The 16,204-nt window shown below is 47.4% G+C and overlaps 2 protein-coding genes across 3 annotated transcripts; one reads left to right on the forward strand and one right to left on the reverse strand.

The window, feature by feature from the left end:
* The first annotated feature begins 661 nt into the window (after positions 1 to 661).
* Positions 662 to 5,783, forward strand: RPL7L1 (ribosomal protein L7 like 1). Of its 2 annotated transcripts, none has more exons than XM_030315530.2 (7): positions 662 to 943; positions 1,554 to 1,662; positions 2,331 to 2,494; positions 3,479 to 3,616; positions 4,404 to 4,513; positions 4,706 to 4,920; positions 5,360 to 5,783. In XM_030315530.2, exons 1-6 carry the CDS (start codon positions 930 to 932, stop codon positions 4,912 to 4,914), a joined length of 744 nt encoding a protein of 247 aa, XP_030171390.1. In that variant the 5' UTR covers positions 662 to 929; the 3' UTR covers positions 4,915 to 4,920; positions 5,360 to 5,783. The 2 variants fall into 2 exon arrangements, with proteins under 2 accessions (XP_030171390.1, XP_030171391.1); XM_030315531.1 differs by having other exon boundaries at positions 702 to 943; positions 2,334 to 2,494.
* A 2,026-nt stretch (positions 5,784 to 7,809) lies between these two features.
* On the reverse strand, positions 7,810 to 8,778 carry CB2H6orf226 (chromosome B2 C6orf226 homolog). The gene has a single exon (XM_030314558.1). It carries the CDS (start codon positions 8,730 to 8,732, stop codon positions 8,397 to 8,399), a length of 336 nt encoding a protein of 111 aa, XP_030170418.1. The 5' UTR covers positions 8,733 to 8,778; the 3' UTR covers positions 7,810 to 8,396.
* Between the last annotated feature and the right edge of the window lie 7,426 nt (positions 8,779 to 16,204).

Genomic DNA, 16,204 nt, shown 5'->3' on the forward strand with positions numbered 1-16,204 from the left:
TGCCAAATAAACATTAAAAAAAATTTTTTTTAATCTGCATTTTAACAAGACCACCAGGTGACTGCTATGCATATTAGTGCTAGAGGCACTGCACTAGAGGTTTCCAGAATACAGGACGTCGGTTATTTTTGTTTCATGAAGACCAGGAAAAAAGGAAGCAAATTCCAGGTGGTGAGAGCTGTACGAGGGAAGATTCTGACATGACAAAGAGGAATTTCTAGTTTTCGATTCAGCACTGATAACTAACCTAGTGTCTCCTGCTGCGTGTCCTACACTCAGACACTGTGCTAAGCGCTTTACATGGAACATTTCACATAATCCTCGCAACTCTATCGCGTAGGTCCACTTTATGGGTAAAGCAAACCACTGTACAGAGGGGTTAAATATCTTGCTCTGGGTCCTGCTGACGGAGCCAGGCTGACAGAACGGAAGCTGCACTCCTTACCATCCGAAATCGTCCACAAACACCTCCACCCACACGTGAGAACCAAAGTCACAGGGGCCCCAGCTCTCGCCATCCAGCAACAAGCCTCTCCCGCCAGACGGTCTCCCTTCCCGCACACGCGCAGCAGAGGGGAAGCGGAAGGAGAGGCGCGCCCTCCACACCGGAAGTCGTAGGAAGTGGGAAGTGTTTATTTACAGCCCAGCCAACGGCATTAGCGTAAAGGAAGGGGGCGGGATTTCGAAGATGACACAGACCCTAGAGTGCTCGAAAGCAGTGCGAAGGAAGCTTTGTGTAATTTTCGGCAAGGAATCTGTGTTAGCGAGACCTCAGCGGTTCACTGCAGCTAACTGGCAGGACTACCCGTGTTATAAACCTTTGAGCTAGAAGACACATCTCTATGGTCAAGTACACATAGAGCGGTCCTTTCTTCCCCACGTGGTGGGGCTGCGCATGAGCAGTAGCCGGTAGCCACAGCTTTGGAAACATGGCGGAGCAAGGGTGAGTGTTTGGGGTTTGAGTTTCTCCAGTGGGGTCTTGAGCATCTGGTGCCATCCACGGTGTTTATTCCTCAGTGGCGGAAAATAAGGATACTTGTGGACTGAAGGAAGAGGATAGAAAAGACTCCAGATTACAGAGAGTGGGGTGAAGAGCAAGGAGCCGTAGGATTCGGCCTGCCGCTCAGGTGGAGGGAAGCCGCCGTCAAATTCGGGTTACTAACCTTGGGGGCAGGCTGGAGAGTGCTAGTCTTGGGTTCACCCAGCTTGACTTGAGTATTGCCCCTGCAGATAGATCTGTACCCGCCCCAGCCCCACGGAGTTTTACTAGGAACGTGTAGCTGTTAGTGTCTTTAAAAGGCTGTGACAGTAAGAGCTTCATGGAGGCAGAGGAGGACTAGTGGCCAAGGGGTTCGTGACTTCTTACTGCTTAGAAAAGAGTGAATGTTAAGGGGTCCGTTTTGAGGACTGGCGTCAGACACCACAGTTTGCAGGGAAGTCTGTCTTTCGGAATTTGAGGAGAGTAATGTTTCTCGAAGCCCAAGAGATGGTTTAGAAGCTCATTGAAAATATGTTCTTTAAACATGATCTCTGATTGCAATTTTCCGTATCAGGCAAAGAAAAAAGATTCCTTTGGTTCCAGAAAATCTCCTGAAAAAGAGGAAGGCGTATCAGGCCCTTAAAGCCACTCAAGCGAAGCAGGCACTTTTGGACAAGAAGCAGGTAATGATGGGGCACCAAGATAAGGGAATTAGAATGTATTTGGTGAGTTATATCTAGCATGTGTTGAACTAGATTTGGTATGGACAGTCCCTTTCCCCGTCGATTCTATTACAGCAGGTATACAGTTCATGTCTTCATTTAACAAATATTTCTAATTTTCTGCGGGTAAAATGAGTAGTTTGTTAAGGAAAAGTGGAGGAGACGTTGTACTATTTGGGTTCACACCAAGTGATTTGAAAAACCAAACATTCTCTTTACTTGGAAGAAAACTTTTTTTTTTGTAATGTGCCAAACAATTTTTGCTACTTGCTAAACGTTTTGAGAAGATACTTATTTTGGAGTCTGGAAGATGAAACAAGCTCATGCTTATTCTGTACTTTATGATCCTTAACACAGTGTTAGGTTCCATAAATGTTTGTTGGTAACGTTGGCTAATAGCATGTAAACTAACTTGTTTATTTATCAGAGACTTTTTTTTTTTTTGGTAGTTTCTGAGTTTTCAAAACTCCTTGGGTATCTCGTTTTTGCCTTATCTAGAATAGAAGATGTTTGCTTCTTTTTGTGGAACATAGTGGGAAATACACTCTATGGATAGTGACCAATGAATTACTGTTGTGGAAGTAAAACTAGAGGCACAGAATGGTGATGGTGGTCTGCCTTTTCTGTAGCAGAAGAAAGGAAAAGAGGTCAAGTTTAAGCGACTGGAATGGTTCCTACATGATTCCTGGCGGCAGCAACGCGACAGGGTGCGCCTCAGACGACTAGAAGTGAAACCTCACGGTTTGGAAGTGCCGGATAAACATTCCTTGGCCTTTGTTGTACGCATCCAAAGGTGAGGAACTTACCAGATTCCGTAGGCTGGGGCAAACTACTGGTTCAGCTTTAGGACCCTTTCTAGGGAGATGAGATTTATAATAGGCTTTAAGCCACTAAGACAAGTTGTGCTAGGAACTTGGGGTTTTTCTCTTTAAGGTTAAGGAGACTGATGTGAGCAAATACACATGAAAATATACCAAGTGCAATGAGGGTCAACTGCTGCAAGGGCAGTACTGGTTGTGGACCCTCTAAAGCAGGAACTTGAAGCTGAGACCTGCAGACATGGGAGGAATTCACGAGTGTTGGGGAAGGCTTTCCAGGCATAGATGCAGAAAGTCCTGAACTGTGGGAATCAAGGCATCCTTCTAGGAACCTTACCAAGGTCAAGTGGATGGAGCGTATTCAGTGCTGGGGAGAGCTCATTAAGCTTTTTCCTCATTGAGGCGTACTTTACCCAGTCTGTCTGCATGTACAACTGCCTCTTCCTATTTCCCCTACCCAGTCATCCAAACCAGAAACCTGTGGGCTTTAAATATCTTGGAGCCCTTTTTATTAACCTCCCTACCATTTCCCATAATCTCTCCTGGACCATCGTATTAGCTAACTGGGTTTCCCTGCCTCTGGTGTCATGCTTTCAGATCCGTCTGATATGCTCTCCTCAGTGGTTGTCAATCAGGAAGTTGATTGTGTCTCTTGTACCTAAAATCTTTTCGTGCTTTTACTGCCCGCAGAGTCCAGCTTCCTTTGCTTGACATGCACAGCCCTCCACACTCAACTCATACACACCCCACACGAAATCAGGGCCCATTCTGTTCCTATAGCATTGCCCCACATCATGTGAGAATGACCTGTTTACATAGCTGCCACCTTCTGACCTCACCTGTGAGGCACAGTCTGTGTCTTGCTCTCTGGATGCCCTGTAGTGGCAGTCATTTCATAGGTCCTTGCCGGGACTGACAAAAACTGAATAGAACCTGACTTCCTCTGTCGTTCATTTCAGGATTAATGGGGTGAGTTCGCTGGTGCAGAGGACCATTGCAAGGCTTCGCCTGAAGAAGATTTTCAGTGGTGTCTTTTTCAGAGTGACCCCCCAGACCATAAAAACGCTGCGTATAGTGGAACCGTATGTGGCCTGGGGGTGAGTAAGGTGTTTTTGTGTGTGGATTCATATTAGATTGTATGTGAGCCTGATGAGAACATTAGCATGCGAGTGTTATTCTCCAGGGCTCGTGTTGCTGTGTTGAAGAAACATTTTGTGGTGACCACAGTTCCCAGAAATCAGCTGCCAGCCATAGAACTTTGGAACATGGGGCAGACAGCAGGAGGTGGTGCTGCTGCTGATGTGACAAGAAAAGTACCATGGCAGGGCTCGTTCGCTTGTAAGCTAAGGCTGAGTAAGATGCGTAGAAGAGAAATTAATTCTTGGGAGTCTTGGGGCAAAGCTGGGGGCAGTGCTTGTGTAAGAGTAGTGTGTTCTTTCATGGGCGCCTGGCAGGCTCAGTCAGAAGAGCGTGTGACTCTTGATCTTGGGGTCATGAGTTCGAGTAGTCTTCTTTCAAACATTAAAACCCAGCAAGCGCTTGGATTTAGCCATCTTGAGTAGAGGATTCTATAAGGCCAAAGTCCTGGATTGTAAGCCAGTGTTTGTTTTATTTTTGCCTCGGAAAGTAATTTTTTTTTTTTTTTTTTTTTTTGCACAATGAATATTTCTATCCATAAATTGTAATTTTTAATTACATAGGGCCACTCTGGTTTTTTCCTTGCTTGTGTACTTGCAGGCATCCCAGCTGCAGTGTGATTGCACTTTTTGGTGGGGAGAAGGGGTAGTAGGAGAATCCCTCCTCAGCCAGGCTGCAGGACTGAGTGACCAGTGTATGCAGTGTGCCAGGGGCTGATAAGGCTGTACTTTATTCTGCCTCACATAGATTTCCAAATCTGAAGTCTGTCCGGGAACTCATCTTGAAACGTGGACAAGCCAAGGTCAAGAATAAAACCATCCCTTTGACAGACAACACAGTGATTGAGGAGCACCTGGGTGAGTGTTGCAGCTTAGGGGTCAGTTGGGCAGAAAGCAAGGATCTCTGGTGGTCTTGATGTGGGATTTAGGTACTGTTTTTCTTGGAGTCCCAAGAACCTACCGGAGTGCCCAGCTCTGAGCATATAACAGCCTCATAGTATATACCGGGGAAATGTTGAATAAAGGAATCTGTATCCTTATGTTTCCCAGGGAAGTACGGTGTTATTTGCTTGGAAGACCTCATTCATGAAATTGCCTTTCCGGGGAAGAATTTCCAGGCCATTTGTGACTTCTTACGTCCTTTCCATCTCTCAGTGGCCCGTCATGCTACCAAGAATAGAGTGGGCTTTCTCAAGGAGGTGGGCTTACCAGGCTATCGAGGCGAACGCATCAATCAGCTCATTCGGCAGCTGAATTAAACCCAGGTGAGGCAGGGCTGAAAACTGGCCTTGGGCTGATGTGATGGTCCATTCTTTGCCACTTAAAAATTCTTTTTGCATTTACCAGTATCTGAGAGTAACTTTGGCGTTTGAGTGGTAGAGGGCAGGGAGAGACTGGTATCTACAAGTCTAACAGATGGAAATATGCTTGAAACAGTGAATGCCTGGTCAGGACATGGGGCATTCCCATGTGTATCCCAACAATCAGAGGCTAGAAAATGTTGAGTAACAAAAAAATCTTCTGTATTGCTGTGGTCATTTATTTACCTGGCAATGGGGAGAGAATATTAACTAATTTCAGAAAGGATTTGAAGATACAAACCATCTATTTTGTGGAAGGTATCTTAATTTTTTGAAATTGCTTAATCTTAGGTGCCAACTGTCATTAAATTTCTATTAATGAAGTTATGTTTTTCTTCCTCAGAATATCTGAAAGCACAGCACATTGGAGGTGTGTTTTGTCTTTTGGAATTGTTATCAGTATCTTCAAAGAAGATATTTTCTGCTATACCTTCAGAAACTAGAGCGGGGGAGTCAAGGAAAAGATGATGACGTTCCTGGCAGGCACGTCTCATCACAGCCCAGTTCCAAGAAAAAATTCCAGTGTGTTTTCCACGTTGACTACACTGTCACCCCTTAAGTCAGCAGAGGACTCATGCCATGAAAGAGAGAATCCTGCTACGTCATATCTTCCATTCTGGGGTTTAATGTTAGTAAACGAGTATCCAAGCATGAATACAAGACAGCAGTGGACCACGCTCAGGGACATACTTGAACCTGGGGGTTCTTGGGGCTTTGTTTTGGAAGGAATTTAAAATATAGTTACAAAGAAGAGCACAAACACGGTTCTCAGTTGTCTCTGCTGTGAGTCTGTTCTGACTTTTCAGTGACTGCTTTGTGAGCTCTCAGACTTGGCTGGCCTGAAGTGTATCTGGTGGCTTCCTTATCATAGCCTATGGTCGATTTAGTCCTTTTCTCTAGCTCAGGATTTTAACATTTTCTTGGGTCTATGAGAAGGGAAGGACCCTTTCCCAGGAAAATACGTACACTCAAATTATTGCTTGGAAATTTTTATGTTCATAGATTTCTCTTAGGGACCATGCACCTTATGTGAGGAAGTCCTGCACTATCTGGATTGACCACCGGGGCCGTGACCTTGTTAGTCTCCTCTGGTCCCATGTCCTGTGGAAGACCAAAGCTTACCAAGATAGCTTTTTCCCTTGGAGCCAATTGGGTATTTCCTATTAGGATCACAGTGGTGGATCCCGGAGCCCTCTGTACCATCTGCCTCAGGGAAATGCTCCCCATTTATTTCTGCTGGGCTTCAAGATGGGATTTTCTTGGTTTGGCATGGATGAAATTAGTACTATTAGGTCTTTTAGGCCCCAGGCAGCCTTTATTAAACCCTCTCCTTGCATAGTCTAGACTCCAAAAGTATTGCTCTCTACCCTGCTGGTAACCATGTATAGACCACTAGGGCTCCTGGGGACATAGACCTAGAAAGGGAATCTGATCCTGCTTGTGTTTTATTATCAGTGCCCCCCTTCTAGGTGGGCCTTCCTCTGTTCCTGTCACGTCATTGCCTCAATTGTCATGTGAGAAGTTGGTGAGTGTGCCAGGCATAGGTTAAGACTTGAAAACGTTTAACCACTGTGTCCCCTGGTCCCTTATGATCAGCTTTGCTGCACTTTTGGCTCATGGAGCCCTCAAACATAGGTGTGAGGTTGAGTTAGAACAATGCCTTAAAATGTGCCAGGTTATGAGGTAATTAATTAGGTTGGTTGGCTCAAGAGTTAACCTGCCAGGAATAGATGTTAGAGCTTACTCTTATATTTTAAAGCATTGTGAAATCAAATTACTTTAAGATGACGTATCAAAAGCCATGGGAAAAGAGCATTTGTGAATGTGGATGCCCAGGGTTTCTACTGCAGGTACGTTTTATAATAAATACAGGAAGGGGGCACCTGGGTGTCCTGATTTCTACTTAGGTCATGATTCCAGGGTCATGGGATTGAGCCCCACTTCAGGATCCACGCTGAGTGTGGAAACTGCTTAAGATTCTCCGTCTGCCCCTCTCCCATGCTCTCTACCCCACTCCCCTTTCTCTGGGAGGAAAAGAAAAGCTAAATACAAGAAAAACGTTTCCATTCTTGCCTGCAAAATGGAACTAATGTAGCATGTGTGCCTCACACAGTTGTTCAAAAGGTTAAGCAAAATAACCATTAACTTGGAATTCTATGTATATAAGTTATAAAAAATGTACTGCTGAGATGCCTGGGTGGCTCAGTCCGTTAACCATCCAACTTTGGCTCAGGTCACCATCTCACCCTTGGTGAGTTGGAGCCCTGCATCTGGGTCTGTGCTGACAGCTCAAAGCCCGGAGCCTGCTTTGGATTCTGTGTCTCCCTCTCTGCCCCTCTCCCGCTCGCACGCTCTCTCAAAAATAAATGTTTACAAAAAAATTAATGTACTGCTGTATCGTGCACTATGATCTACCATTCCCTGAACAAGTTGTGGAACTATCATTTCTGGGAAAAATTAGTCGTATGATTTGTAGATAGCATATGCTAATTGTGAATTGTTCATGGCTGTCAACATACAAAACTATCAACATACACCACATATATGTTCTAGATGTAGGGAAAACAAAAACCTTAGTTTCAGTAAGCAAGAGTAGGGACAGTAAGCCACGTGGCACGCCTACTTAGAGACTTCAGAAAGTAGTTGTAGGAGCTCTCCCTCTGTTCTAAGCTTCTATCATGACCCAACTGGTTCCCAGAGCCAAAGGTTCTAGTTTTTTGTTGATTGGCTTTTCTTTTAACGCTTTAGGGTTTTGTTGGTCTAATGTATCTTTGAAGTCATTCCAGGGCCAAGTTTAATCATTAAACCTTTTATTAGCTGCTGACCTGGAGAATGGCTAAGATCAACACCTCTTGAATCCCAAGTTCATTTGCCCAACTCACAAGAATTAGCTGAACCGGGAGATAAACACTGACGTTTCCCTACATTACTAACGAAATTGTTCTCAGTGGGTCAAACCCCGTTAGTGTGTCCTCAGTAGCATTTTAAAAATGAAGGCACATCTATGCATCGCAGAGAGTAAAAAGTAGGAGATCTGTTTCAATCATCCGTAAGGGCCGAAACCGGATTTTTAAAATGAGGACCTTGGTCCAGAAATACTCAGATACAAGACAACTCCAATGACTCTCCCAGGAGGCTTAAGTTCAGCTGAGACAGGTCGGGGGCGAATGCATAAAAGATAAATAACCGTGGCCAGCATCCAAGGTCCGAATTTATGCAGAACAGAGTCACGCTCTCCAGGTCTAAAAGACAAAGGACTACGAGCCTCAGGAACCCACTACGTGCCGTCAGGAAGGCGCCGTCGTTGACTCCGCCGAGCCGGGCCCCTCCAGGCGTTCTTCTACCCGGACCCGAGGTCGACGGGATCTGGGTTCCCGGGGCTACGGCGGCGGCGCGGGGGCCTCAGCCGACCCCGAGGCCTCCCAGGGCTTGGGCCTCCGCGGGAGCCGGGGCGCCGTGGGTTCGCCGTGGGTCGCTGTGATGCAGCGCCTCTCCAGGCCCGGGAGCTCCCGGCCCTCCTGGACCAGCTGCAGGAGCTGCGCCAGGGTCACCGAGGCGGGGGCCGACTCAGCCGGCGGCGAGGCCGGGTCAGGGCGGACCCGACCGCTGTGCTGCTCCATGCCGGGGCGCAAGCCTGACATGCGTGCGGGCAAGCACTTCCGGGTGAGGTGGGTGCAACCACCGTCCGAGGAAATGTAGAGGAGCTCGCAGACCATACCAAGCCGGCCCAAAAAGGGGGGAGCACTTGAGAATTGCGACCTGCTCCGCGCAGAAACGCTTCGCGCGCGCGCGCGCGCGCGCACACACACACACACACACACACACGCACACACACACACACACCCTTAGCCCACACCAGAGCCTGCAACGTGCAATGCTTTAGAAGGAACTTGAAGGCTTGCACAGAATGGGCCGTGCATGTAGACACGCTGATGCGGTCAAAAAGACCCAATTTGGCACACATGCATAGGAAGGTGCACATACCTGTTTCCTTTTTTTCTTTTTCTTTTTCTTAAGTAATCTCTTGGGGCTCGAGATCAAATGTCACATGGTCCTCCGACTGAGCCCGCCGGACGCTGGAGTTCAAACTTATTTTCACACATGCACAGAAATGCGCACCTACACCTGTAGAGACCTGTGGCAAGGGGGATCTTCTCCACACCGGACTCCGCAGCTCCAGACAGAAAATAGCTGTGGACAGATTTCCAGTGACCTCAGGAGAACTGGGAACAAGTGACAGCACTAGAAAGTCTTGACACTCTCTCCCCATTTCCTACCATCAAGACTCTATTCCTGGTGTTCCCAGAGGGGATGAGAAAAGATGAAGGCAGGTCAGGTGTGCTACAGTCCCTCTGGCTGCTCAGAAAGTTAGTACAGGGGCGCCTGGGTGGCGCAGTCGGTTAAGCGTCCGACTTCAGCTCAGGTCACGATCTCGCGGTCCGTGAGTTCGAGCCCCGCGTCGGGCTCTGGGCTGATGGCTCGGAGCCTGGAGCCTGTTTCCAATTCTGTGTCTCCCTCTCTCTCTGCCCCTCCCCCGTTCATGCTCTGTCTCTCTCTGTCCCAAAAATAAATAAAAACGTTGACAAAAAAAAATTTAAAAAAAAAAAAAAAAAGAAAGTTAGTACAAACAATTCTCAGGTTTGTAAGTTTATCGAAAGCTAGCCTGATCTGGCAAACACTGTCTTCATCATGTAATCAAAGTCTAACTACTAATAGAACAAGCTGGTGCCATGTATCTCCTGATGTGATGCACTGAGAAGGACACTATGGGTGTGGGAATAATACATCTCTTCTGCAGTATTCCTGCCCAAAAGGTTCACTCTGAATCTAATCTTGAAGAAATGAGCAAAGCAAAGTGAGAGACATTCTGCAAATGACTGCCTGGATGCTTTATAAATGGCAACATCATAAATGTCTCTGTGATGCCCACAAAGATGGTTATTAATATTCTAACTAGGTGGGTGGCTATGCTGACTCTCTTCTGTGGCCCCTCCAGGTCCTCTCTCCACCCTTGTCCACCCAGCTTCCAGCACACTGACATCTACAGACATTGCAATAGGCTTTGGGGTTTGGCCAATGCGGGGTGGGGGGGGGGGTTAGGGGGGTGGGAGTGAGCAGGAGAAGAAAGAAGGAGAAGGAGAAGGAGGCCAGGGTATTTATTCCTCAGTTTCTCTCCCTCCAGGATTCCCACTGGCTGCAGGGTCCTGGTTTCTGGTTTTAGGGCCCTGCCATTGCTCTCCTCACCTCTTCAGGCCTGTTACCAGTTCCAGGCACTACATTATCACTTGGGATTTCCCTTCACCCTTCCACCCTCTATAAATAGTCCCTTTATTAAATTCTCCTCAAATTATCCAATACATGTGTGTCCTCTGTTTCCTGTCCACACTCACCAATAAAGGAATTGGCTCCAGGAACAGCCTCAGATAGAATACTGAGATTGGACTGATCATAAATTCAGAGCACAGGGGAAGCCTCTTTGCAGCAGGGGAAGAACACCCAGATGATTCACTGCATGCACAGGTGTCACCATTACTCAAATTATCCTTGGGCAGGGGTGGGGGGTGGCAGGGGTGAAGTGGATAATAGTGCATTGTTGAGGGAGGGAGATGGCAGAACAAATAGCTGTGGCTCTTCTTCACTATGGTGTGGCCTCGTGTGGCTTCTCATGGCCACAGGGAGAAAACTGGAAATTATCAATGTCTGACAGGAAATGCGAGTGTGGAATCAGGACACCTTGATGGCACCTTGGAGGGGTCCCTCATCCCCTATAGGCAAAGAGAGCCCACATGGCTGAGGGTGGGCACCGGGATGTCATTGTAGGGGTTGCCAAGTTGTGGTGCTAAGTGCTCAGCCCTCTAGGGCAGCATAAGAATATGCTAACATAAGGGCACTGAGAGACTCTGAGATGAAATGGGGACATTTGGGCAGACACTGGCTTCCGTCTCCCCAGACATCAGCTTCAGGACTCTCCCCACCTCCAGTCGTCCCTGGCCCTTGTCAAATCAGATCCCAGAACAGCCTGGGCAGAGAAGCACAAGGCCCACGCTGAGAGGAGGACGCCCAGACAGAAGGAATTACAGATCTTGCTAAACTGTCTTGGCAGGAGCCACAGCAATATGTGTGGGAATGGGTTCTAAGGGAAATAGACCCAGGAGGGTGGAATGTCAGGTTCAGTTTGCCCAAACTCAAGTCCATGGATGCTCATCCAGGATTTGGGATTTAATGTGTTGGCTCAAGCACCTGGGAGAGGCATAAATAGTCTATGAGGTTGGTTAATTAAAGCCTGGATTTAATGGTAGCCTATAGTTAGTAAACTTGAAATGCCAGAATTTCCCTGGCATAATGTAAAGGAAAGAATCCAAAATCTCAGAGAGGTGGGCATGCCAGATTGGATTTATTATGTGCAACCTGCTTAGCCACCCTTCAACACATATTTTAAGGGGATCTGGAAAACACCTCTTTGCCAAAGCATTAAGAAATTCATTGGTGAGGGGTGCCTGGCTGGCTCAGTCAGTAGAGCATGCAACTCTTGATGTCGGAGTCAAGAATTTGAGCACCATGTTGGGCACAGAGTTTACTCGGAAGAAAGAAAGAAAGAAAAAGAAAGAAAGAAAGAAAGAAAGAAAGAAAGAAAGAAGGAAGGGAAGGAAGGAAGGAAGGAAAGGAAGAGGGAGATAAATGCATTGGTGAGAGTCACCCACATCCTTGACTTGCTCTAATGGCTGTCCTCTGTAGGCTGGAGATGCTAGTGGGGGATGCTGGATGAATCAGTAGAACTGGATTCCGTGATCTCAGTGGAAACAATGGTATCCTGGTAGCGTAAAGACCAGGTGGCAATGTTTAACAGCCAAAGGAAAGGTAGCCATAATACCCCACATTAAGACATGGGAAAGAATGGTCTTCCCGTTGGACATAATGACAGTCCTGTGGACCCTCTTTCCCCAGGCACTTTAGGCCTTGTTCAGTGGACTCACGGTGGCAGGGATGGAAGCTATGCTTTGGTTCAGTAATAGTCTTCCCTTCTCTGAGGCTAATCTGGCTGTGACCAGTGCTGAATGCCCATCCTACTTACAGCCCCATGCTGAGTCCCTGACTGGGTACCATTCTCACCTGTTTATAGGCTGATTTGACTGGGCCCTCCTAGCATGGAAGGACTCCATGTGCTTTATCCTCATGAGAACAGACACATATTCCAGGTATGAATTCACCTCCTCTGCCTACAGTCTTCTGTCAGCACCACTATTCTGTCAGCATCAGGTATTCTGATGGACAGAATACCTTACCCATCACCATGGCATTCCACACAAAATCGCCTCCAACCAGGGCTCACATTTCACTGCCAAGGAAATGTATAAATGAGCTCACTCCCAAGGAATTCACTGATCTTACCGTGTGCCCCATGACCTCAAAGCAGCAGGCAAGAGAGAATGGTGGATTGGCCTGCTGAAGGCTCATTTGGAGCATAGCTGAGAAATCACACTTTGCAAGGTGCAGGGGCTATCCTACCCGATGCAGTGTTTCCTTAAACCATAACCATACATGGTCATATATAACCAAGAGGTAGGGGTAGTCAGAGCCTCCTCACTATTACACCTAAAGTCTATAACCTACCAGAAGAATTTTTGCTTCCCATTCCAATAATGGAATGGACTCAGAGGGCGTGGTGATCCTAGAACCCCAGAGAGAAACACTTCCCACCATATGACAATCATAGAACTGATGACTTGAAAGCTGAGATGGCCATGGCCATTTTGGTTTCTCCTGCTACTGATCCAATAGGCAGAGAAAGGCGCCTCTGTAATGTCTCCGTTGGTGAAGCCCAATTACTAGAGAAAATTAGGTTGCTACTGCATAATAGAGATGGGGCTAGATCTGGAGCCCAGGGGAGTCACTGAGGTGTCTCTTAATAATCCTCCCGGGGCGCCTGGGTGGCTTAGTCGGTTGAGCGCCTGACTTCGGCTCAGGTCATGATCTCACGGTCTGTGAGTTCGAGCCCTGCATCGGGCTTTGTGCTGACAGCTCAGAGCCTGGAGCCTGCTTCGGATTCCGTGTCTCCCTCTCCCTCTGCCCCTAACGCACTTGCATTCTGTCTCTGTCTCTCTCAAAAATAAATAAACATTAAAAAAAATTTTTTTTAAATCCTCCCAACCAGTGGTCCCGAAAACTTCAGCAACCCAACAAAGTCAAGACCACCAAGGACTCAGACCCTATAGGAGTAAAGGTTTGAGTCACCCACCAGGTAAGGAACCTGGTGCTGGCAAAAAGGATAAGAAGAATGTGTCATTGGAGTGAAAGCAGGCAGGTGTGATTTCAACTTAGGCCTTGTACCCCTCAATTTCCCCTGCTAACTTATGTAAAGAACACTGGAGGTAGCTAACATCTTCAAAATACCCATCTGTGTTCCTGCTAGGACCCTGGGATATAAAGTACATATTTTAGTTAGAATTGTCTGGGCAGCGAGCAGCAGAAAAACCAAAATAACAATAGTTTACACATGATAAACGTTTCTAAGCTCTTTCTCCTATAAATTAAACTTGGTGTCAAGCAAGCCAAAGCTGGTGTGGTGGCTCCACGAACGTCAGATCATGCTACCTGTGCATCTTTTAATCCTCTTTAAATTAACACCATAGGGGTGCCTGGGTGGCTCAGTCCGTTAAGCGGCCAACTTCAGCTCAGGGTCATGATCTCGTGGTCCGTGAGTTCGAGCCCTGCATCTGGCTCTGTGCTGACAGCTCGGGGCCTGGAGCCTGCTTCGGATTCTGTGTCTCCCTCTCTCTCTGGCCCTTCCTCTCTCTCTCTCTCTCTCTCTCTCTCTCAAAAATAAACAAACATTAAAAAAAATTTTTTAATTAACATAATAACTGAAACATTTCCCCGTGTCATTACAACCTCTTCGGAAAGAATCAAGACTTAGCTCAAGTATCTTCTAAATCATTCTTCCTAAGGCTCACATCAGCTCCAGAAAGGATGATCTCCCTCTCCCGGGACCACACACACACACATGCACACACCATTCGTGACATCTGTTACACTCCAAGTCCCTTGTCTGTTTATGAGCCTGTCTCCTTCCTTGACTGGTGGGAGTAGCTCTTTTTGTCTCATCCCCAGCCCCAATTCCTGGCATCAAACAGACACCAAGAAGTGGTTTGCAATATGAGGATATTCTGAGGCCTGCATAGTATTTCATCCTAGAGAGCCACTCTGGTTTATTTAGCTCCTTCCTTGTTATTGAACTTTCAGGTGATTTTTATTTTGTATTATACCTATCACTGTAGGACTTTTTATTTGATTGATGAAATAGATGCCCCTGTCAGTATTAACTGGAAGACACTTCTACTTGCTACTTCAGCACACACACACATCCTGATCTGGCCCTCTGCAGCCTTCTAATTGGATATGTCAGATTTACAATCGGTAACCGCTTGGTGAATAGCGGCAGTCTTTGTCTAATAAGCACTGCTGCTTTTCCTTCATTTTCTTTTTCATAGCCTATGTGGCTCATCCCAGTTTAGAAGAGCCCTTGGTTTTCTATGTGTATATATGAAAAAAAGGGGAGAGAGGGAGAGATCATCTGCCGTGCCAGGCACTCAGATGGGTACTCCTATCGGACAACCTTGTATGAAGAGCCCTGGAGAGACTCCTGTGAACACACCCCTAGAGTGAAATCCCAGTTCCACCACTTGCTGCTAGGAGATCCTCGGAACTTCGTTTTTCAGAGTCGCAGTTTCCCCAGATGGAAACAGGGATGAGAACACCTGATGGGGTGATTGTGGGGATTTAAGGAGAGGTCTGTGAATAGGACCTGGCTCTTAGTAGGCAGGTCAGCAAATGGCCAAGTTTAATCCCAAGTGAGGAGCTCAGAGAAGGATTTCTCTCAGAGGAGCTCTGAGATCCAACGCCAGCATGTCAGGACATCCTCACAGCCCTGGGCAAGGGCGTCTTTAGGACCCGCAAGACTGTGCCCGCAGAGGGAGATTCTTGGGCTTCTGGAAGGAGGATACCTACCTATGTGACAGCGGGCAAGGAAAGCTTGCAGTGCTTTGGGGATGAGACCTGTAGCCCGGAGCTGGGAGTGGGCCGGTGGGAGGGTAGCTGAGCAGCAGGAGATGGTTCCAGCCGGCAGCCGGCAAGGTAGGCGGCTGGCACAAGGGGTCTTCTGCCTCCCCGTTTCTGGGAAGGTCTTAAAACCCTAAGAGGCCAGAGGGCTCCTTCCCCATCTGTAATGTGGTAACGGAGCCCGGGCCAGCACCTCCCCAGGCTGGAAGGCAGGAGAGTCGTTAGGGACACCTGCCTCCTCCCCGCCCTCGCTCCCTCCCCCTCCCAGCGGGAGCCCGCGCAGACCGTGGGCACCTGGGCGCGGGCTGCGCCTGGGAACAATTGGCGCCCCTGGCCTCCAGGCCTCCCTGAGGGAAGGGGGCGGGACGTCGGAGGGTGCAATAGACAGGACTATTAAAGCAACCATCCCGACGGAAATGGGGTGAGGCTGGAACCAGAATAAAGAATCCTGAGAACCAAGAAGAAATAAACCCTCCAACATAAAAGATATTAACATAGAGAATGTCTCGCAAGTAATAGGGATAATCGATATCCTGGGATAGTAATCGATATCCTCGCAAGTAATCGATATCCTGGGATAACCGATTAGCGCTGGGGGGGGGGCATGAAATTTAGATGCATGTCTTCTATCATACACCGAAATTAATTCCTGATAGAGTTAAATGGTGATGGGGGATTGGGGATTAAACTACACACGCACAAAAAGACAGTAGAAGGGAGAATGTATCCGTTCTGTAGAAGGGCGAGGACTTTCTAGGCTTAAAAGGGATGAGGAAGGCGCCTGGGTGGCTGAGTGGGTTGGGTTGAGCGGGGAACCCTTGATTTGTGTTCAGGTCATGATCTCATGGTTTGTGGGATACAGCCCCATGTCCACATCGCAATGATAGCGGGGAGCCTTCTTGGGATTCTCTCTCTCTCTCTCTCTCTCTCTCTCTCTCTCTGTTCCTCCCCTGCTAGTGCTCTCACTCTCTCTCTCAAAATATGTAAATAAACATTAAAAAAAAAAAAAAAACCAACCGTGAGATAAATCCCATTAGGAAAGACAGATGTGTTGGGGGCGTCTGGATGGCTCAGCCAGTTAAGCCTCTGACTTCCGCTCAGGTCATTATCTCACAGTTCATGAGATCCAGCC

The sequence above is a fragment of the Lynx canadensis genome, chromosome B2 (genome assembly GCF_007474595.2).
Source record: "Lynx canadensis isolate LIC74 chromosome B2, mLynCan4.pri.v2, whole genome shotgun sequence".
Taxonomy (NCBI): domain Eukaryota; kingdom Metazoa; phylum Chordata; class Mammalia; order Carnivora; family Felidae; genus Lynx; species Lynx canadensis.